Raw genomic sequence first — 23,767 nt, 5'->3', positions numbered from 1 at the left:
TCCAGTTTCCTTGCCTCTAATTTTCCAAATGGTTAGAGGCTTACAGAAAAGAGTGAATTTGCTCTTTTAGGAGACCAGCAGTGGTTATGCATAAATGGATTTTTGCATGAACTCTGCTATCAAAATTAAAGTCCAGAATGATCTTAATTGGGTGATTTGTTTTGTAGCCATGAGTTTGGTCCTTATTGCACACTATTGCAGTGAAGGGGAAATAGCTGAAAAATTAAGAGAACTTGCAACATTTATCATGTTGACTCATAGTTGAATATTTTGAGGTTATAACAAATAGTGTATGGTGCAGAGGTATTTACATGTGAATCTACGCAAACTGCTTTACTGAGAATGGGGATTTGTTCAGTAGCAGCAGACTTTGTTTCTAACCATTGATTTCAAAGCTGACTTCTGTATGGCACCTCTGACATGGTTTTAGTAAAAGGTTCTTATGTAATGAAAGCTGAGATAGGTGACATTGATTTTTCCTGTGCAGTTATAAAACTCATCAAGATGAAAGTTAATAAGTACTTGCGAAGGTGGCTGGGATTCCTCCCCTCCCCCACCCCAGTGGGGTTCTACATAAGATTAGGTCAGCTGCAGCTCCTGTTGTCATTGGTAGTGGAGGAGTTCAAGGTGGTAAAGTGTAGATTTGTGTTAACTTTACTCTTGATGCCTTCTGCAGTGGTCATGAGGAACCTGTACACCGTGAAAAGCCAGAGCAGCCTTGGCAGAAGACCAGATTGGTGCAACCATATCTTAAATTTACCAGCGAGTCCGGTTTTACAGGTTTCCCTCGCTTTTCCCCGCTAGAGACTACCCCAGTGGCTGTACCCCTTGACAATAAGTACTCCTGTTTGAGTACTGTTGGGGGGGGACAGTACTGTGGCTGGGGGAAGCCACAGTGGCCGTGCCTCCGGCACAGAGTCTGGCCCTGTAGCTCAGAAGGGTAGGGAAAGGAAGAGGAAGGCAGTAGTAATAGGGGACTCAATAGGGGGTCAGATAGGCGATTCTGTGGACATTTAGTCAGGAGTCCCGAATGGTAGTTTGCCTCTCTGGTGCCAGGGATGTTTCTGATCGCGTCCAAGATATCCTGAGGTGGGAGGGTGAGGAGCCAGAGGTCATGGTACATATAGGTCCCAATGACAAAGGTAGGAAAAGGGACGAGATCCTGAAAGGAGAAAATAGGGAGTTATGAAGGCAGTTGAGAAGAAGGACCTCAAAGGTTATTACTGCCTGTGCCATGCGACAATGAGAGCAGGAATGGAATGAGGTGGAGGATAAATGCGTGGCTGAGGGATTGGAGCAGGGGGCAGGGATTCAAGTTTCTGGGTCATTGGGACCTCTTTCGGGGCAGGTGTGACCTGTACAAAAAGGACGGGTTACACTTGAATCCTAGGGGGACCAGTATCCTGGTGGGAAGGTTTAATAGAGCTGTTAGGGAGGATTTAAACTAATTTGGCAGGGAGATGGGAACCAAAATGATGGAGTGGAGGAGAGGGAAAACAGAAATAGACTAAGGTAGTGAGCAGTAAGGATGTCAGGAAGGACAACCAGGTGATGGGGCAAATTTGCAGCCATTGGGATGAGTTGCAGTACAATAAAGTTGCAGTGCAGTCAATGCAAAAAGTACCAAATACTGGACTTAAGGTGTTATACTTAAATGCACACAGCATAAGGAATAAGGTGGATGATCTTGTTGTACAGTTACAGATTGGCAGGTATGATATTGTGGCCATCACTGAGACATGGCTAAAGAATGCACGTCTCTGGGAGCTGAATGTCCAAGGATACACGGTGTATCGGAAGGATAGGCAGGTAGGTAGAGGGGGTGGCGTGGCTTTAAAGGTAAGAAATGATATTAAATCATTAGAAAAAGTTGACATAGGATCGGAAGGTGCAGAATCTTTATGGGTTGTGCTACGAAATCGCAGGGGTAAAAGGAGGCTGATGGCAATTATCTATAGGCCTCCAAACAGCTACAGTGATGTGGACTACAAATTGCAACAGGAAATAGAAAAGGCTTGACAGAAGGGCAGTGTTATGATAATTGTAGGGGATTTTAACATGCAAGTGGATTGGGAAAATCAGGTCGGCACTGGTTCTCAAGAAAGAGAATTTGTAGAATGTCTACGAGATGGCTTTTTAGAACAGCTTGTTGTTGAGCCCACTGGGGGATCAGCTGTACTGGATTGGGTATTATGTAATGAACCAGAGGTAATTAGAGAGATGGAAGTGAAGGAACCCTCAGGAGGCAGTGATCATAACATGATTGAGTTCACTGTGGAATCTGAGAAAGAGAAGCCAAAATCTGATGTGTCGGTATTTCAGTGGAACTATGAAAGGAAGCTAGCAAATAATATCAAAGAAGATACTAAAAGCTTTTTCAAGTATATAAAGAGTAAAAGCTGAGAGTAGATATAGGACTGATCAAAAATTATGCTGGAGAAATTGTAATGAGAGATGAGATGGAGGAACTGAACGAGTATTTTGCATCAGTCTTCACTGAGGAAGACATCAGCAATATACCGGACATTCAAGAGTGTCAGGGGAGAGAAATATGCACAGTCACAATTATGACAGAGGAAGTACTCAGGAAACTGAATAGTCTAAGGGTAGGTAAATCTCCTGGACCAGATGGAATGCACCCTCGTGTTCTGAAGGAAGTAGCAGTGGAGATTGCGGAGGCATTAGCAATGATCTTTCAAAAGTCGATAGATCCTGGCCTGGTTCTGGAGGACTGGAAGATTTCAAATGTCAGTCCGCTATTTAAGAAGGGGGCAAGGAAGCAAAAAGCAAATTATAGACCTGTTAGCTTGACATCGGTGGTTGGGAAGTTGTTGGTGTCGATTGTCAAGGATGAGGTTACGGAGTACCTGGAGTCATATGGGAGTACCTGGAGGCATATGACAAGATAGGCAGAACTCAGCATGGTTTCCTTAAAAGAAAATCCTGCCTGACAAACCTAGTGCAATTTTTTGAAGAAATTACAACTAGACTAGACAAGGGAAATGCAATGGATGTTGTGTATTTGGATTTTCAGAAGGCCTTTGACAAGGTGCTGCAAATGAGGCTGCTAAACAAGATAAGAGCCCATGGAACTACGGGAAAGTTACATACGTGGATAGAGTGTTGGTTGATTGGCAGGAAACAGAGAGTGGGAATAAAGGGATCCCATTCTGGTTGGCTGCCCGTTACCAGTGGTGTTCCACAGGGGTCTGTGTTGGGGCCGCTTCTTTTTACATTGTACATCAGCTATTTGGATTATGGAATAGATGGCATTGTGGCTAAGTTTGCTGATGATACAAAGATAGGTGGAGGGGCTGGTAGTGCTGAGGAAACAGAGAGTCTGCAGAGAGACTTGGATAGATTGGGGAATGGGCAAAGAAGTGGTAAATGAATTACAATGTCAGAAGGTCATGCACTTTGGTAGAAGAAATAAACGGGCAGATTATTATTTAAATGGGAAGAGAATTCAAAGTTCTGAGATGCAACGGGACTTGGGAGTCCTTGTGCAGGATACCCTTAAGGTTAACCTCCAGGTTGAGTTGGTGGTGAAGAAGGCGAATACAATGCTGGCATTCATTTCTAGAGGAATAGAGTATAGGAGCAGGGATGTGATGTTGATGCTCTAAAAGACACTGTTAAGACCTCACTTGGAATACTGTGTGCAGTTTTGGGCTCCTTATTTAAGAAAGGATGTGCTGACATTGGAGAGGGTTCAGAGAAGATATGGTTTATATAATTATCTGGATAGACAGGGTCTGATTAGGAATAGTCAGCATGGATTTGTGCATGGAAGGTCATGTTTGACAAATCTTACTGAATTTTTTGAAAAGGTTATGAGGAAAGTTGACGAGGGTAAATCAGTGGATGTTTTCTATATGGACTTCAGTAAGGCCTTTGACAAGGTTCCACATGGAAGGTTCAACTGTAAGGTATTAATATTGAAGTAGTAAAATGGATTCAACAGTGGCTGGATGGGAGATGCCAGAGAGTAGTGGTAGATAACTGTTTGTCAGGTTAGAGGCCAGTGACTAGTGGTGTACCTCAGGGATCTGTATTGGGTCCAATGTTGTTTGTCATATACATTAATGATCTGGATGATGGGGTGGTAAATTGGATTAGTAAGTATGCAGATGATACTAAGGTAGGTGGCGTTGTGGGTAATGAAGTAAGTTTTCAAAGCTTGCAGAGAGATTTTGGCCAGTTAGAAGAGTGGGCTGAACGATGGCAGATGGAGTTTAATGCTGATAAGTGTGAGGTGCTGCATTTTGGTAGGAATAATCCAAATAGGACATACATGATAAATGGTAGGGCATTGAAGAATGCAGTAGAACAGAGTGATCTAGGAATAATAGGGCATGGTTCCCTGAAGGTGGAAACTCATGTGTCTAGGGTGGTGAAGAAAGCTTTGGTATGCTGGCCTTTTATAAATCTGAGCATTGAGTATAGGAGTTGGGATGTAATGTAATGTTAGAATTGTACAAGGCATTGGTAAGGCCGAATTTGGAGTATTGTTTACAGTTCGGGTCACCAAATTATAGGAAAGATATCAACAAAATAGAGAGAGTACAGAGAAGATTTGCTAGAATGTTACCTGGGTTTCAGCACCTAAGTTCCAGGGAAAGGCTGAACAAATTGGGTCTTTATTCTTTGGAGTGTAGAGGGTTGAGGGGGGACTTGACAGAGGTATTTAAAATTATGAGGGGGATAGATAGAATTGACGTAGATAGACTTTTTCCATTGAGAGTAGGGGACATTCAAACAAGAGGACATGAGTTGAGACTTAGCGGACAAAAGTCTAAGGGTAACATGAGGGGAAATTTCTTTACTCAGAATGGTAGCTGTGTGGAATGAGCTTCCATTAGAAGTGGTAGAGGCAGGTTCGGTATTGTCATTTAAAGTAAAATTAGACAGGTATATGGACAAGAAAGGAATGGAGGGTTATGGGCTGAGTGCGGGCCAGTGGGGCTAGGTGAATGTAAGCGTGGGCACGGACTAGAAGGGCCGAGATGGCCTGTTTCTGTGCTGTCATTGTTATATGGTTATAAGATTCACTAGAATGATTCTGGGAATGAGAGGGTTAACATATGAGGAACATTTTGACCACTCTTGGAATGTACTCCTTTGAGTTCAGAAGAATAAGGGGGGACTTCATAGAAACATTTCGAATGTTGAAAGGCATGGACAGAGTGGAGGTGGCAAAGTTGTTTCCCATGGTTGGGGAGTCTAGTATGAGAGGATATGACTTGAGGATTGCAGGGTGCCCATTCAGAGCAGAGATGCGGAAAAAAAAATTTTTAGCCGGAGTGCAGTGAAGCTATGGAATTTGTTGCCACAGGCGGCAGTGGAGGCCAAGTCATTGGGTGGTATCTGACTAGTCAGGGCATCAAAGGTTATGGTGAGAAGGCGGGGAAATGGGACTAAAGGGAAGATTGGATGAGCTCATGACAAAATGGCAGAGCAGACTCAATGGGCCAAATGGGTGACTTCTGCTCCTTTGTCTTATGGTCTTACTCGAAGACAAAATTTGTGACAAGATCACAAAAATTTGTGAGCGTTCGCAGACCCAAAAAATAACCTACCAAATCATGCCAAATAACACATAAAACCTAAAATAACAGTAACATAGTAAAAGCAGGAATGATCTAATAAATATACAGCCTATATAAAGTAGGAATACTTTTCTGCAGTTATTGCAGCACTATCCACCGTAAAGAAAATCTCATGCAAATGCTCTCAGCAGCACTCGCGGCAGAAACACACGGCGCAAGCGCTGTCGGCAGAAGCAGCCTTTCCAGTAACTTTAAGCTATGAAGCGGCCAATTCATACCAAATAACGCATAAAAATACATAGCCTATGTAAAGTAGAAATAATGTACGTCTAGTGTAGTTTCACTTACTGGAATCCGGAAGTCACTGATTATGGTGTGTTAGGTTGAGTCATCGGAGTTTGGGATGGTGGGAGGTAGAGGAGACTGGAGTGTCATCTCATCATCGTCTGTTTCCATCAGGGCAGGCCGGTGACCTTCTATGTTTGCCTGCCTCAATGTTGAAGGTCAAGGTTCGCCATCTGCTGTGACTGATGTGGAAGGCTTGAAAAACAACAGTCTGCTTGACTGCTTAGCCTCATGCATTTTTCTATCATACAGTTCTTTGTAAGCTCTCAAACCATTCTGCAAATATGCCTTAATCCTACGTACTCTTTCAAAATTAATATGTACTTCTCTGCAAACATTGCAATGCTGTCAATCGCAGTGAAAATCTCACACAATTGCTTCACGTTCAGTTCCTGGACAAATTCACTTTCGGGCTGTTCGCTACTGCGTTCAGCTTCAGTTGTTATCCTTTATTCTTCATCAGCTCTTCATCTGTCAATTCTTTGTCATGGGATGCCAAAACCTCTTCAACATCATTTTCATCAACTTCCACAAACCCTTAGCCAAACTCACTATGTCCTTACTTCATTCAGCACGATCGAAACACTTTATTATGTCTAGTTTTACGCTAAGTGTAACACCCTTATGCGCTCTTTTAGGCTTTTCCGACACCTTAGAACTCATCTTGCAAATGGATGCACAAAATAAATCGACATAAAGCACAGATGTTCACATGTGCATGTTTAAGTAATGCCAGCTAGAATGCAGTTCCAGGGGAGGGGCTTGGCTGCTCGATGCCTTTTGTCGGGCGCTGCCTTTTTTCGTAACAGTGAAAATACCTTCTGTTAGCAAAAACAGGTATCTAATGTAAGTCCTTCATAACATTGCAAAGTTTGCTGTAAATGCTTGTAAACATTGTAACAAGTTCTTCGTAACATGTAAAGTGAATGTTCGGAAAACGGGGGACACCTGAATCATTCTTCTTCAGCCATTTTTCGGTCTGCTTTACATTGCTGTGATGTTGGCACTGTCCTTCATTGCTGCATTAAACCACTTTCCAGGACACTTTACTGTGTTGTCCTCTATAACTTCTCTCTGTATAGTAAACCTTGCCTTTTTTGATCACCATGCGTCTGGGCTTCTTGGCCTTAAAGGTCATCGTAGCCCAGGTAGCTACATTGTCCAGGGTTCCAGTACCCACCTTGCTTGGACAGGGGCTACCGTGGTTACTGTGATGTTATCCATGAACCCCCCATCCCATTTGTTAGATCCCAGGCCCCAACACTGGGCCTCGGGTTACGTCTGCTGCTACTGGTGTGTGGAGCATCATGCCCGTGACAAACAAGATGGGGGAGAAGGTACAGCTGTTTGGAATCTCTTTTTGAGGGTTTTGTCACCTGATTGTAAAGTGGGCTGAAATGAAGTGTAGCTTGAATCCCCTAGGTAGCTGGAGACCCTTTCTTGCATTACTGGTGGGATATGGTAGTGGTCCAGGCCAGCCTGGATGAGGACGTGTTGAATTGACATGTAAACGTTTGATAGGTCTAACCAGATGATTGTTAGATCGCCTTTCTTCTGCCTGGCCTCATGGATCAACTGGCTGATTATTGAGGTGTGTTCAAGGCACCCAGAGAAACCCGGGATGCCACCTTTCTGGATGGATGTGTTGATATAGTGGTTCTCCATTAAGTAGAACGGCAACCTTCTCACAAACGGTGAGAAGAATATCTTGCACTCCACGCTAAGGTGTGAGGTTGTCCTAAACTGGGGGATTGTGGAGGACTTCCTTGCGAACTAAGCATCCTTTCCAGTTTCCAGCTTGGTGGGATAGAACCTTTGGTCCAAATCTTCCTCATTATCTTCTACAACTTCCGGAAGAGTTTTTGGCATTTCGTATATACTATTTGGTCCAGGGGTGTCAGATGACTTTGCTCTCTTGATGATATCCTGGATCTCCTGCCACGTGGGCTCTGCCAAGTTCAGCTCATTTGCTGGAATTCCTGGTTGGGGGAGTTGCTATGACACCACTCAACTAGCTGATATATGACGGAATTGATGGCTTTGTGGCCAAGTTTGCGGATGATACCCAGATAGGTGGAGTGATAGATAGATAAGATGACAGGTGGAGGGACGGGTAGAAATGAAGACAGATGGAGAGGCGGGTAGATATGCAGATAGGTGGAAGGGCAGGTAGGTAAGAAAACAGGTGGAATGGCAGGTAGATATGAAGACAGGTGAAGAGGGGCATGTAGTTTTGTGGAAGTAGAAAGGCTACAGAAGAATGAGGGGTAATCTTATTGAAACCTGTCGAACGGTGAAAGGCCTCGGTAGAATGGATGTGGACAGGATGTTTCCTATGGTGGGGGAGTCTAGGACCAGAAGGCACAGCCTCAGAATAGAGGGACATCCTTTTACACGGGAGGTAAGGAATTTCTTTAGCCAGAGAGTAGTGAATCTTTGGAATTTGTTGCCACAAGTGGCTGTAGAGGCCAAGTCATTGGGTATATTTAAGGCAAAGGTTATTAGATTCTTGGTTAGTCAGGGCATGAAGGAATACAGGGAGAAGGCAGGAGAGTGAGGCTGGGAGGGAAAATGAATCAGTCATGATGAAATGGCAGATCAGACTTGATGGGCCAATGGCCTAATTCTATATTTATGTCCTTATTTTGCTCCTGTGTGACTTCTCATCATCACCTGAAATTGTGCCATCAGGTTATGTCATCAGCAAGTTCATAGCTTTCATTTGATCTGTTCCTAGCCACACAGGCATGGTTGTAGAGAGAGTAGAGAAGTGGGCTAAGCATGCATCCTTGAGGTGCACCTGTGTTGATTGTCAGTGAGGTGGAGATGTTATTTCCGATCCACACAGATTGTGGTCTTCCAGTTGCAGAGGGGCATAACAGAGGTGCAGATTCTGTAACTGATCGATCAGGACTGTAGGAATGATTGTGTTAAACACTGAGTTGTCGTCAATAAACAGCAGGCTGATATAAGTGCAACACGAGTGAATCTGCAGATGCTGGAAATAAATACAAAACACAAAATGCTGGCAGAACTCAGCAGGCCAAACAGCATCTATGGGAGGAGGTAGTGACGATGTTTCAGCTCGAAATGTCATTACTACCTTCTCCATAGATGCTGTTTGGCCTGCTGAGTTCTGCCAGCATTTTGTGTTTTGTAGGCTGATAGAAGTATTACTATTACACAGGTGATCCAAGACCAATGGGATTGCATCCGCTGTAGACCTATTTTGGCGATAGGCAAGTTGCAGTGGGTCCAGATCCTTGCTGAAACAGGAGTTAAATCTAACCATAACTGACCTCTCACAGCACTTCATCATAGTAAATGTGAGTACTACTGGCTGACAGTCATTAAGGCAGCTCGCCCTACTCTTCTTGGGCACTTGGATGATTGTTGCCTCTTTGAACCAGGCGGGAACTTCGGACTGTAGCAACAAAAGTTTTAATACTGAAAATAGTTATGATCTGCAATTCAAATGAAGAAAAGTCAACTGTACTCTTTTCCGTAGATGCTGCCTGGCCTGCTAAGTTCCTGCAGCATTTTGTGTGTGTTGGTTGTCACGAAAATGATTCCTGGATTGAATGACTTGTCATATGAAGAGCATCTGATGACTCTGGGCCTGTATTCACTAGGATTCAGAAGAATGAGTGGTGACCTCATTGAAGTCTATCGAATGGTGATAGATTTTGATAGAGTGGATGTGAGAGAGGATGTTTCCTGTGGTGGGAGAGTCTAAGACCAGAGCACACAGCCTCAGAATAGAGGGGCCTCCTTTTAGAAAGGAGATGAATTTCTTTAGCCAGAGGGTGGTGAATCTGTGTAACTTTGCCACAGGTAGCTGTGGAGACCAAGTCTTTATGTATATTTAAGGCAGAGGTTAATAAATTTTTGATTGGTCAGGGCATGAAGGGATATATGGAGAAGATAGGAGATTGGGGCTGAGAGGAAAATTGTTTTACCCATGATGAAATGGTGGAGTTGACTCGAAGAGCCAAATGGCCTAATTCTGCTCCTATCTCTTATGGTCTTAAGGTTATTAATTGTAATTAATTGATATTGATTAATTGACCTATGAACTGATCTCATTGGAGCATAAATAGGTAGAAGGGGATGAACGAAAATAAAGAAGAGGGACAAAATGCAGTAACAGACACTAAACACTGCAGTGGTTGGAATAAAAAGTATGCATTGGGATTACTCACGGGTCAGCAAGTCTTTGGAGAGAGAAGAATTGAATTAATATCACAGGCTGATGGCCTTTCATCAGAAACAATCGGTTCTGAAGACAGTAAATATTAATTATCTGAATAGTTGGATGGAATCATGAATATAGGAACAGGCCACTTGGTCCACCTTGGCTGTTCTTGTCACCAACTACTAATTCACATTTCTGGCGTTCTGAGGTCTAGCAACTCTCATGATTCTGCATGTTTTTAATTTGTAGTACAGATCTGTGTTAATCAACTATTTATAACTAAGATCTTTAGTAGTCTGTATCTAATTAATCCACTATTGCAATTTGTACAATGTTAGCCAACAGTAATCTCATCTGATAGTATTTCCAATTTATGAGATTTTGGGTTTTAGTCAGTTTGCAGAACCCTTACCTGAACTGGGCAATGAATATAATTCAAAATAACCAGTTTTTCAGGTGTTCAGGGACAATTCATGTGGTCCAGCAAGCGCCAGGTCCCAAGGGATCAGCAATTGAATGTTTTGATGTGTAAACACGAGGAGATCTGCAGATGCTGGAAATTCAAACAACAACACACACAAAATGCTGGTGGAACACAGCAGGCCAGGTAGCATCTATAGGGAGAAGCACTGTCGACGTTTCGGGCCGAGACCCTTCGTCAGGACTAACCGAAAGGAAAGATAGTACTTCTTTCCTCTGTACCCTTTCCAATGCTTCCACATCTTCCCTATAGTGAGGCGACCAGAACTGGTCCAAGTGTGGCCTAACTAGAGTTTTATAGAGATGCTTCATTACATCGCGTCTCTTAAACTCTATCCCTCTACTTATGAAAGCTAACTAAGCTTTCTTAACTACCCTATCTACTTGTGAGGCAACTTTCAGGGATCTGTGGACATTTACCCCCAGATCCCTCTGCTCCTCCACACTACCAAGTATCATGCCATTTACTTTGTACTCTGCCTTGGAGTTTGTCCTTCCAGAGTGTACCACCTCACACTTCTCCGGTTTGAACCCCATCTTCCACTTCTCAGCCCACATCTGCATCCTATCAATGTCTCTCTGCAATCTTCGACAATCCCCTACAACACCACCAACTTTTGTGTCGTTTGCAAACTTGCCAACCCACCCTTCTACCTCCGCATCCAGGTCGTTAATAAAAATCACGAGAAGTAGAGGTCCCAGAACAGATCCTTGTGGGACCCCACTAGTCACAACCCTCCAATCTGAATGTACTCCCTTCACCACAACCCTCTGCCTTCTGCAGGCAAGCCAATTCTGAATCCACCTGGCCAAACTTCCCTGGATTCCATGCCTTCTGACTTTCTGAATAAGCCTACTGTGTGGAACCTTGTCAAATACCTTACTAAAATCCATGTAGATCACATCCACTGCACTACCCTCATCTATATGCCTGGTCACCTCCTCAAAGAACTCTATCAGGCTTGTTAGACACGATCTGCCCTTCACAAAGCCATGCTGACTGTCCCTGATCAGACCATGATTCTCTAAATGCCCATAGATCCTATCTTTAAGAACCTTTTCAAACAGCTTTCCACCACAGACGTAAGGCTCACTGGTCTATAATTACCCGGACTATCCCTACTATCTTTTTTGAACAGGGGAGAACATTCGCCACCCTCCAGTCCTCCGGTACCATTCCTGTGGACAACGAGGACATAAAGATCCTAGCCAGAGGCTCAGCAATCTCTTCCCTCGTGTCGTGGAGCAGCCTGGGGAATATTCCGTCAGGCCCCGGGGACTTATCCGTCCTAATGTATTTTAACAACCCCAACACCTCCTCTCTCTTAATATCAACATGCTCCAGAACATCAACCTCACTCATATTGTCCTCACCGTCATCAAGTTCCTTCTCAGTGGTGAATACCGAAGAGAAGTATTCATTGAGGACCTCGCTCACTTCCACAGTCTCCAGGCACATCTTCCCACTTTTATCTCTAATCGGTCCTATCTTCACTCCTGTCATTCTTTTGTTCTTCACATAATTGTAGAATGCCTTGGGGTTTTCCTTTACCCTACTCGCCAAGGCCTTCTCATGCCCCCTTCTTGCTCTTCTCAACCCCTTTTTCAGCTCCTTTCTTGCTACCCTATATTCCTCAGTAGACCCATCTGATCCTTGCTTCCTAAACCTCATGTATACTGCCTTCTTCAACTTGACTAGATTTTCCACTTCACTTGTCACCCTACCATTCTTTATCTTCCTCACCATGACAAATTTATCCCTAACATTCTGCAAGAGATCCTTAAACATCGTCCACATGTCCAAAGTACATTTCCCTGCAAAAACATCATCCCAATTCACACCCGCAAGTTCTAGCCTTATAGCCTCATAATTTGCCTTTCCCCAATTAAAAATTTTCCTGTCCTCTCTGATTCTATCCTTTTCCATGGTAATGCTGAAGGCCAGGGAGTGGTGATCACTGTCCCCCAGATGCTCACCCACTGACAGATGTGTGACCTGACAAGATGAAGATTGCGATCGGGAGGGGAGGGGTGAAGCTTTTAATTTAAGTACACGAGCAAGAACTAGCCTCAGTGTGTGAGGCCAGGAGCTTAAGTAGAACTGAAGCAGGAACTTTCCATATATCACACAAAGAGACATAGGAAACCAGGCTCATGTTGATTCTCGTAGGAAGTGAACGCAATTATTGAGCAAGTTCTTTATGAGGAGGGTCAGGTAGCCAAAGGGTGTTGATGGAGATGTAGGTAGATCTGAGAAGTATAGGATCATTGAAATCTTTTGGTACAGGATGTCATTTTTAGAGGATTGGTCACATGTACTAAAATGGACCTGTTAGACGCTGGAAACTGTCAAAATAGTAGAGTGTGCTAGAGGAGTTGCAGGTGGAAACACAAAGTAACTAGACACAGCAATAAAGAGTAGATTCAAGTTTGGTAAAAATAGATTTCATGGGCAAACACAAATTGAATTGATGATTCTACCAGGATAGTAGATGGGTAGATGTTGGCTGTTCAGTGTTTAGTGACTGAGGGGCTGGAGGTTGGATCTTAAGATCTCCAGAGGAAATGAAGTTAGTAACTGTTTGCTAGAACAGTGTGCTCTGCTAATGAATTAGCTGTTGTTGAGTGCGCCATGGCAGTATAAGGGACAACATTCAAACTGCTAACTACTGCATTTTGTTTCCTTGGCAGATCTGTCGAAGAACAGACTGAGTGAAATTCCAATGGAAGTGAGCCATTTTATCTCCTTGGAGATGTTGAACCTATATCATAACTGCATCAGAGTCATTCCAGACACAGTCATTAATCTACAGGCATTAACGAATTTAAACCTGAGGTCAGTATAATGATTGTTCATTCATAGTAAGTATAATGAAGTGATCATTCACATTTAGATTTATAGAGTCATATGCCATAGCAACAGGCTTTTGCCCCTCATGTCCATGCTGCCTCCTGCAATCCTATTTACCCCCATTAGGTCTGTGTCTTGTCCTCGTGCCTTGGAAATTCACATACTTGTCTAGATTCTTAAGTGTTGAGAGGCACATTCCAGACTCCAACCTGTGTGAAATTCTTCCCCTCAACTCCTTTAAAGACCTCACACCACAAACCTCTTTCTAAATGAGCCCTACCTTGGAAAAAATACATACCCTATCTATCCTCATCATTATTTTCTGTACCTTTATCAGGTCACCGTTTCAGCCTCTTCATCCAGGGAAAATAAACACAAATTATTCAGAATTTCTGCTAAGTCACCTTTGCATGTAATTGCATACTTCCTATAGTGTTGCAACCAAAATGGCACATGTTACTCCCATTGTCTCCAAACCAGTGTCTTACAGTGATATATCTCTGGCCATTGGCCATTCACTCTGTTGGTATTGATGTTGCTAGTTTTCATATAAAATATTTTAGCCATATTGTTATTGAAAAATAGTTCTATTTTCCCAGGAGCAGGGGAGTTAAGACGGACCATGACTGAGGTGCAAAAGTCTTAGTTGCCCCAGAATTTTTTTAATATTAATTTTGTATTAGGTTGTTTATTTTTGTCGTCTGTATTAGTATATCAGTAGAAAAGGGCAAATTTTAGATTATACAAAAAAAAGTCAATCATGATCTCATGGAAACCACTGGAACCGAAGTGGTTCCTTCTCCCTTCTACACTCGGGAGAAGGCTTGTAAGAAGTGGTCTTCATGGAATAGCTTCTTTCAAAGATCCATTCCTCTGAAGTGGAAACAAAATCAAGAGTCTCATCTGTGCTCAAAAGCACAAGTACTGGGTTGTTGAACAATGGCAGCAAGTGCTCTGGACTGACTTGTCAAAATTTGATATTTTTGGCTCAAGACAGGAGGCAGTTCGTCCTTAGAAGATCTGGAGAGTGCTAAATGAATGAGTGTCTACAGCCAACAGTAAATCACAGTGGAGGTTCCTTACAGGTTCAGGGCTGCATTTCTGCAAATGAAGATGGTGATCTGGTCAGAATTAATGAAATCCTCAATGTTGAGAAGTACAAGCATATTTTCATCCATCACACACAATGCCATTAGATAGGCGTCTGATCGGTCTCAACTTCATTCTGCAACAGGACAATGCCCTGAAACATACGACCAAGGTCATAAAGAATTATCTTCAGTGAAAAAAAGAAAAGGAAGTTCTTCAACAGATGGTATGGCCTCCACAGAGCCCTGATCTCAACATCAGCGACGCTGTCTGGAATTACCTGGAGAGACAAGCAAGCGAGACAGCTGAAGTCTGCAGAAGAACTGTGACAAGCTCTTCAAGATGCTTGGAACAACCTACCAGCTGGTTTTCTTATAACACTGCATGGCAGTGTACCTAAGAGAATTGATGCAGTTTTAAAGGCAAAGGGTAGTCACACCAAATATTGATTTGATTTGGTTTTTTACTGTGTCCTGCTCTTCATAGTTATTTTTAATGTTTAGAAGCTTTTCATTTCATTATTTTTGAAAGCATCTTCACTTTACATTTTTTACATGTGCCTAAGATGTTTGCACAGTACTGTATATAAAATTATGAGGTTTATAGATAGGGTAGACTGCAAGAATCTTGTCCCTAGATAAAACTAGAGAATGTAGATTTTAAAGTAAGGGGTACAAAATTCAGAGGAGAATTGAGGGGGTCCTTTATCACCAGAGAGTAATGGGTACTCTACTGTACTGTTGAAGATGGTATAGTAGAAGGAGAGACACTGACAACATCTAAGAAGTGTTTGGATAAACACCTGTATCACCTTGGTATAGAAGGCTATGGATCAAATGCACAGAGATGTAATTAATGTAAATGGCTGTCAGCTGATTGTTTTGGATATGGTGGGCCAAATGGTGTTGTTTCCATACAGTATGTTTTAATAGCAGAACAATTCTGGGCTAGTTCCCTTTTTTACCCCTCAATATCTGTGCTTTAGTCACTCACTGTAGCTACGGATGCCAGATCGGTTTCTTTTTGACAAGGGAAATATATTAATTCCCTTCCAGCCATAGCTGATGGGGCATTTACTCAGCCTTAACCACATCCTGTGAAGTCCTTTAGCAAGCAACAAACTGTACACTTGAGTCATAAAAAATTCTAACATCCAAATAACATAAAATAAAACTGCAGCATTCATTTATCAATATGCAAAAGTGGTTTAAGATAGAGCAAGAACTGAATTGGGATAATCCTGGCAAGTTTGTCTAATCACTAGAGCTTGAATACATTCGGCCTTCCTTATCCGCGAGTTCCACATGCGCGGGTTCAACCAACCGTGGATCGGGAAAACCTGGAAGTTCTCTCTCCAACACTCATTATTTGAGCATGTACAGGCTATTTTTTCTTGTCATTATTCCCTAAACAATACAGTATAACAACTATTTACATACATTTACATTGTGTTAGGTACTATAAGTAATCTAGAGATGATTTAAAAGTACTGGCAGTCCCGAGGTTATAAACGAGTTCCATTCCTGAGTCCGTCTTTAAGTCGGATTTGAAGTTGGAACGGGTATATCCAGTATTATTTAGCGTCAGTTAGTCAAACGTTTGTCTTAGTATATAATATACATTTTACCTTTCTATGCATATAAAGCACTGAAGAAACATATGTATTTCAATAATTAAACCACTAAGTTGCTTAGTAATAATTGTAGCTTTCATCGGGGCAGGGGCTTTCACATGCTCCATTAAAATTGTTCCGATTGTTGACCGTCTGTAGCCTAATGCTTTTCCAATGACCAGTGGCGTTTCACCTCTTTCTGATCGCTTTATTATTTCCACTTTATTTTCAACTGTGATTATTTTCGTGAACAGAAACACTGCAGATTCAGAGCTGTGCCTGCTCCTAAAGTCCACTGCACTGAGACAGGTTAAATAAGGTCCGGGGTTCCACTGGGTCTTAAAGACCATTGCACTAGTCAGGCTAAATAAGGGACTTGAGCATCTGCGTTTTTTGGTATCCACGGGGCGTCCCGGAACCAATCCCCCGCGGATAAGGAAGGCAGACTGTAGTTCTATATGTTCCATTAAGAAAAGCAATTGGTACTTCAGGCATTTTCCTGTTAGTTTCTCTGTTGTTTTATGTCCTCTGTCCTGGATTTTAAATCAATCAATCAAATCAAATCAAGTTTAATTATCTTTCAACCATAATAGATACAGTGAACAAAACAGTGTTTCTCTGTGGTGAATGTGCAAAAACAAACAAAAAATCGCATTCAAAATAGCAACCAAAGAAACGTATTCACACAAAGAAAGTACCAATATAGTGCAAGGTCCTCAGTGACGTATGATATCGGATCAGAATTAGACCATTTACCCAGAGAGTTTGCTCTGACATGTCCTACAATTGCTGGTACAGTCAATATACTATTTTAATACTTTATATTTTCATGTCAAGATTTTACAAAAGCAACAATTGAGAAAATATCTACAGTAAAGACTGAGTAAAGTCATATGCTTCTAGTATTGCTTGTCAGTGTGAAGCCTAGATAGAACCATACAGTGTTGGGTTTGCAAAATTTGTCACAGTTTTTGTGGATACTGTTTATTCACTTTCTAGAAAGCAGCAGAATAGCCACAGAAAGCTATGGTATATTTTATTTTCAAATAACTTTCAAAATCTGCTTGCCTTCCTGAAATAATACAGTATTTGGTTTGCTTGCAGGAAAACAATCTACTTTCTTTGGTAACATGAAGAACTACTCTAGAGAAGTCTAAAGTTCTAATGGTTCCAAAATTATGGCGATCTTCTACTTGATTAGCTTTCTGTAATGTGAGGTGAAATGGAGGGTAATTGTCACTGAGTCCCCATGTCCCTGACTTTGTCTCTTGTGTGAATCAAGTATGTGAGAGTTTTGTGTAAAAGTTCTGTTGGAATTCCAGCAGGCATGCTGGTGTAATCTTAAAGTTGACGTTATTTCAGCTGGCTGGCCAAATTCTGAAGTGGTGCACAGCAAACCAGAGATATCTCAAACTGGAGTATTGCTAAAGCTCTTTCAGGAAGACTACGTCATAAGGGTGAACCCTCACAAGGCATCAGAGCCCAATCTGACAGAGTGCTTAAAACCTGTGCAAATCAATTGGCTGGAATGTAAAGGAACATCTTCAAGGATTCATTGATGCACTTGGGGGCTCTCACTTGCTTCAAACAGCCATCTGTATATATTCATTGATGACACCACTGACGTTGGCAGAATCTCAGATGATGAGGAGGTGTACAGAAGTGAAATAGATTGACTGGTTGGTGGTGTTGCAGCAATAACCTAGCATTCAACATCAGCGGAAAGGAGTAGATAGGGTGGGCAGCTTCAAGTTCCTGGGTGTGAACATCTCAAAGGATCTATCCAGGCCCAACATATTGGTGTTGTCACAAAAAAAGTGTTCCTGCACCTATACTTCAGGAGGTTTCATGTGTCACCAAAGACTTGCGCATATTTCCTCATCTGTTCCCTGGAGAACATTGAGTGATTGCTTTGCCACCTGGTGTGAAGGCACCACAATGCACATGATTGAAGCAAGCTGCAGACTTTTCCAGCTCCATCACAGACACTAGCCTCCCACCATCAAAGATATCTTCAAAAAGTGGTGCTTCAAGAAGGAGGAAGAACCAACCAGTTCTTGCCCTCTTCTCATTACTGCCATCAGGTAGGAGGTACAGGAGCCTGAAGACTTGAACACTACCTCATGATTTTGGTCTCTTTTTGTACTATTTATATTTTTATACTTCTTATTGTAACTTGTAGTAATTTTTGATGTATTGCACAATACTGCTGCTGCAGAACAACAAACTTCATGACCTGTCAGTGATAATAAACCTGATTCTGATTTGGAAAATTTTGGTAGTTAAATACACCTCATGCAATGAGTAATATTTAGGTCTTTTGTTCTATGATGTCTTATCCCTGCCATATTTCTTTGCCAAGTTGAAGGCAGGGAATGAGGAGTATTGGGATCTCAAATTTTGCTGTGTATCACCATAAGACATCCACTGGGAAGACCATGAATTATGGGTGCACTGGCATATTACGAACATGAATGGGACACCCGGAGGGTACGTTGCCTCCCAGGTGCCAGGATCAGGGATGTCTCAGATCACGTCCACAACATTTTGGAGAGGGAGGGGGAGCAGATAGATTGGTACATATTGGTACTAATGACCTAGGAAGGAAAAGCAAAGAGGTCCTGAAGAGAGAATTTATAGAGCTAAGTAGAAAGCTGAGAAGCAGGACATCCCGTGTAGTAATTTCTGGATTGCTGCCTGTGCCCTGTGCCAGTGAGGATAGAAACAGGATGATTTGACAGATAAATGTGTGGCTGCGAAGTTGGTGCAGGAGGCAGGGCTTCAGTTTTATGGATAATTGGGATCTCTTCTGGGTATGACCTATTGAAAAATGAAGGGTTGCACCTGATCCCAAGGGGGGACCAATACTCTCGTGGACAAGTTTGGGGAGACTCTGTTGGGGAGTGTTTAAACTAACTTGGCAGGAAGGGTGGCAACCGAAGTGAAGAGACTCAGGATAGGATGGATGGTAAAAAATTAAGGATAGCGTACAGTCAGATTGTCATGAAGGGCAGGCACGTGATGGGACTTAGTTGCAACCAGCAGGCTGAGTATCAAATCATTAGGGATACAGAATCAGAAAGGATAGCAAATATGGTTCTCAGGGTGTTGTATCTAAATGCATGTAGTATAAGAAATAAGGTGGATGATCTTGTTGCAATGGTTACATGTTGTATCGGAGGGATAGGAAAGTAGGCAGAGGGGGTTGTGTTGCTCTGCTGGTAAAAAATGGCACCAAATCAGTAGAAAGATGAGACATAAAATAGGAAGGTGTTGAATCCTTGTGGGTTGTTAAGAAACTGTAAGGGTAAAAGAACTTTAGCATTTATGCTGAGAGGTGAACCACAAGTTACAACAGGAAATAGAAAAGGTGAGTCAAAAGGGTGATATTATGGTAGTGATGGGAGATTTAAACATGCAGGTCAATTGGCAAAATCAGGTTGGTGATTGATCTTAGAGTGAGTTTGTTGAATGCCTATGAGACAGCTTTTTAGAGCAGTTTGTTGTTGAGCCCACTAGGGGATCAGCTATACTGGCTTGGGTGTTATGTAATGAAATCGAAGCAAGAGGCGGAGAATGAAGAAGTAAAGGCATCTTGGAGAGAAGCTGTTTTTTAACTGATTGGGGAAAAGAGGCTAGACTGCGCAGGAGCGTGATGTTGTGTGCCAAAGGTTTACAAAGGAGAGGAAGTTTCCAACGGTCTTTTAAATTGAAGCAAGAAGCAGAGAGTGAAGAAGTAAAGGCATCTCAGAGAGAAGCCTTTTTTTTAACTGATGAGGAAAAAGAGGTTAGACTGCGCAGGCGTGTGACATAGTGAGCCAAAGGTTTAAATAAAAGGCCGCCATATACAGCAGCCATCGGCGTAGTGGCCATCGTCGGAGTGGACTGAGTCAGAGTGGGACGGCTTTGGCTCAATAGGCTTCGGCGTGAACAGCCAGAGGCGAGGGTATGTACCGGTAAGTTTTGTTTGTTTAGAGTAGAGAGAATGCCAGGCAGGATGTTGGAATGTTCCTCTTTCAGGATGTGGGAAGTCAGGGAGACCTCTAGTGTCCCTGACAACAACACCTGCAAGAAGTGCATCCAGCTGCAGCTCCTAACAAACCATGATAGGGAACTGGAACTGGAGCAGGAGCTGGATGACCTCCGGATCATCTGGGAGAATGAGGAGTTTATAGATAGTAGCTACAGGGAGACAATTATGCCAGAGGAGCAGGGCACAGGTAATTGGGTTACCATCAGGTGAGGGAAGCGAAAAGGGCAGGCAGAGCAGGGCTCCCCTGTGGCCATTCCCCTCAACAACAAGTATACCGATTTGGATACTGTTGGCTTACCTGGGACAAGCTGCAGCAGCTGGATCTCTGGCACTGTGTCTGGTTCTGCAGTGCAGAAGGTGGGGGGCGAAGAAGAGGAGAGCGGTAGTGATAGGGGACTGGATAGTTAGAGGTACAGATAGGAGGTTCTGTGGTCACGGCAGGGACTCCTGGATGGTTTGTTGCCTCCCGGGTGCCAGGGTCAGGGATGTCTCTGATCGCGTGCACAGCATTCTGAAATGCGAGGGTGATCAGCCAGATGTCGTGGTACACATCAGTACCAATGATGTAGGAAGAAAGAGTGAGGAGGTCCTGAAGAGTGAGTATAGAGAGCTTGGTAGGAAGTTAAAAAGCAGGACGTCAAGGGTGGTAATCTCAGGATTGCTACCTGTGCCATGTGCCAGTGAGGGTAAGAATAGGATGCTCTGGAGGTTGAACATGTGGCTGAGGAACTGGTGTAGGGGGCAGGGTTTCAGATTTCAGGATTATTGGAACCTCTTCTGGGGCAGGTGGGACCTGTATAACAGAAGAGGGTTACACCTGAACTACAGGGGGAACCAATATCCTTGCAGGGAGGTTTGTTAGTGCTATTGTGGGGTGGGGGTGAGGTTTAAACTAGATTTGCAGGGGGATGGGAACCAGAGTGCCAGAGTAGATAGTGGAGCGGGGGTGAAAATAAATGATGTTAAAGTTTCATGCAAAGTCACAAATAGAAGGGTTGTGTGTGGTGGTAATAAGCTTCTGAGGTGTGTTTATTTCAATACGAGGAGTACTGTGGGGAAGGTTGACGAGCTGAGGGTGTGGATTGACACGTGGAATTATGACATCATAGTCATTACTGAAACTTGGCTACAGGAGGGGCAGGACTGGCAGCTTAATGTTCCAGGGTTCTGATATTTCAGACGTGGTAGAGGCAGAAGGATGAAGGGTTGGGGAGGGGGGGTGGCATTGCTAGTCAGGGAAAATGTTACAGCAGTGCTCAGGAGTGACAGGTTAGAGGGCTTGTCTACCAAAGCCATATGGGTGGAGCTGAGAAACAGGAAACGTATGACCACATTAATGGGGTTGTATTATAGACCACCCATTAGTCAGGGAGAATTGGAGGAGCAAATCTGCAGAGAGATAGCAGACAACTGCAGGAAACATAAATTTGTGATAGTAGGGGATTTTAATTTCCCAAGTATTGATTGGGACTCCCACACTGTTAACGATCTAGACAAGTTAGAGTTTGTAAAATGTGTTCAGAAAAGTTTACTAAATCAATATATAGAGGTACCGATTAGAGAGGATGCAATATTAGATGTCCTATTAGGATTTGAGTTAAGACAGGTGACGGAAGTGTGTGTCGGGGAACACTTTGGTTCCAGTGATCATAGCACCATTAGTTTCAACTCGATCATGGATAAAGATAGATCTGGTCCTCGGGTTGAGGTTCTAAACTGGAAAAAGGCCAATTTTGAAGAAATGAGGAAGGTATCTAAAAAGCGTGGACTGGGACAGGCTGTTCTCTGGCAAGGATGTCATTGGTAAGTGGGAGGCCTTCAAAGGAGAAATTTTGAGGTTGCAGAGTTTGTATATTCCTGTCAAGATTAAAGGTGAAGTGAATAAGGATAAGGAACCTTGGTTCTCTAGGGATATAGGAACTCTGATAAAGAAGAAGAGAGAGATGTATAGGAAACGGAGGAAATAAGGTAGTTGAGGAGTATAAAAGGTGAAAAAAATACTTTCGAAAGAAGTCAGGAAGGCTAAAAGAAGACATGGGGTCTTCTTGAGGCAAATGAGAGTAGATAAATTCCCAGGACCTGACAGGGTATTCCCTCGGACCTTGAATGAGACTAGTGTTGAAATTGCAGGGCCCCTGGCAGATATATTTAAAATGTCGGTATCTATGAGGTACATACCCTCGATGCCAGAGGATTAGAGGATAGCTCATGTTGTTCCATTGCTTAAAACAGGTTCTAAAAGTAAGTAGGGAAATTATCGGCCAGTAGGTTTGATGTCGGTAGTAGGTAAAATATTGAGGGAGTACTAAGAGATTAGGATCTACAAGTATTTAGATGGACAGGGACTTTATTATAGAGAGTCAACATGACTTTGTGCATATTAGGACATGTATAACAAATCTATTAGAGTTTTTCGAGGAGATTACAAGGAAAGTGGATGAAAGGAAGGCAGTGGATGTTCTGTGCATGGACTTCATTAAGGCCTTTGACAAGGTCCTGCATGGGAGGTTTGTGAGGAAGATTTAATTGCTAGGTATACATGGTGAGGTAGTAAATTGGATTAGACATTGGCTCAATGGGAGAAGCGAGAGAGTGGTAGTGGAGGATTGCTTCTCTGAGTGGAGGCCTGTGACTGGTGGTGTACCACAGGGATCATTGCTGGGTCCATTGTTATTTGTCATCTATATCAGTGATCTGGATGATAATGTGGTAAATTGGATCAGTAAATTTGATGATGATACAAAGATTGGAGGTATAGTGGACAGTGAGGAAGGCTTTCAAAGCTTGCAGAGAGAATTGGACCAGCTGGAAAAATGGGCTGAGAAATGACAAATGGAGTTTAATACAGACAAGTGTGAGGAATTGCACTTTGGTACGAAAAATCAAGATGGAACATGCAAGGTAAATGGTAGGACACTGAGGAGTGCAGTAGAACAGAGGGATCTAGGAATATAGATACAAAATTCCCTAGAAGTTGCGTAACAGGTAAGAGATTTTGATACATTGGCCCTTATAAATCAAAGTATTGAGTATAAGAGTTGGAATGTTATGGTGAGGTTGTATAAGGCATTGGTGAGGCCAAATTTGGTGTATTGTGTGCAGTTTTGGGCACCAAATTACAGGAAGGATATTAATATGGTTGAAAGAGTGCAGAGAAGGTTTACAAGGATGTTGCTGGGACTTGAGAAACTGAGTTACAGAGAAATGTTGAATTGGTTAGGACTTTATTCCCTGAAGCGTAGAAGAATGAGGGGAGACTTGATAGAGGTATATAAAATTATGATACGTATAGATAGAGTGAATGCAAGCAGGCTTTTTTCCCTGAGTCTAGGGGAGAAAAAAAAACACAGGACATGGTTTAAGGGTGAAGGGGGAAAAGTTTAGAGGGAACATTGGGGGGGCTTCTTCACACAGAGAGTGGTGGGAGTGTGGAATGAGCTGCCAGATGAAGAGGTAAATGAGGGCTCACTTAACATTTAAGAAAAACTTGGACAGTTACATGGATGAGAGGTGTATGGAGGGATATGGGCCAGGTGCAGGTTAGTGGGACTAGACAGAAAAATGGTTCGGCACAGCCAAGAAGGGCCGAGAGGCCTGTATCTGTGCTGTAATT

At 42.8% G+C, this 23,767-nt stretch overlaps 1 protein-coding gene across 7 annotated transcripts in view; it reads left to right on the top strand.

Moving 5' to 3' along the window:
* The window catches only part of lrch1 (leucine-rich repeats and calponin homology (CH) domain containing 1), a 484,761-nt gene that overhangs the window by 151,491 nt on the left and 309,503 nt on the right, over nt 1-23,767 (top strand). For all 7 annotated transcript variants that reach the window (XR_009511715.1, XR_009511716.1, XR_009511714.1 and 4 more), the window contains one exon: nt 13,261-13,405. Coding sequence is in view for 2 of the 7 variants with exons in the window: in XM_059967693.1 (XP_059823676.1) it covers nt 13,261-13,405 (145 nt within the window). In the remaining 5 variants the exon portion in view is untranslated. The remainder of the gene's footprint in view (nt 1-13,260; nt 13,406-23,767) is intronic.

This window comes from Hypanus sabinus, chromosome 4 (assembly GCF_030144855.1).
Source record: "Hypanus sabinus isolate sHypSab1 chromosome 4, sHypSab1.hap1, whole genome shotgun sequence".
Lineage (NCBI taxonomy): Eukaryota > Metazoa > Chordata > Chondrichthyes > Myliobatiformes > Dasyatidae > Hypanus > Hypanus sabinus.
The sequence above is the reverse complement of the archived record's forward strand: the minus strand, read 5'-3'. Positions and strand labels throughout refer to the sequence as shown.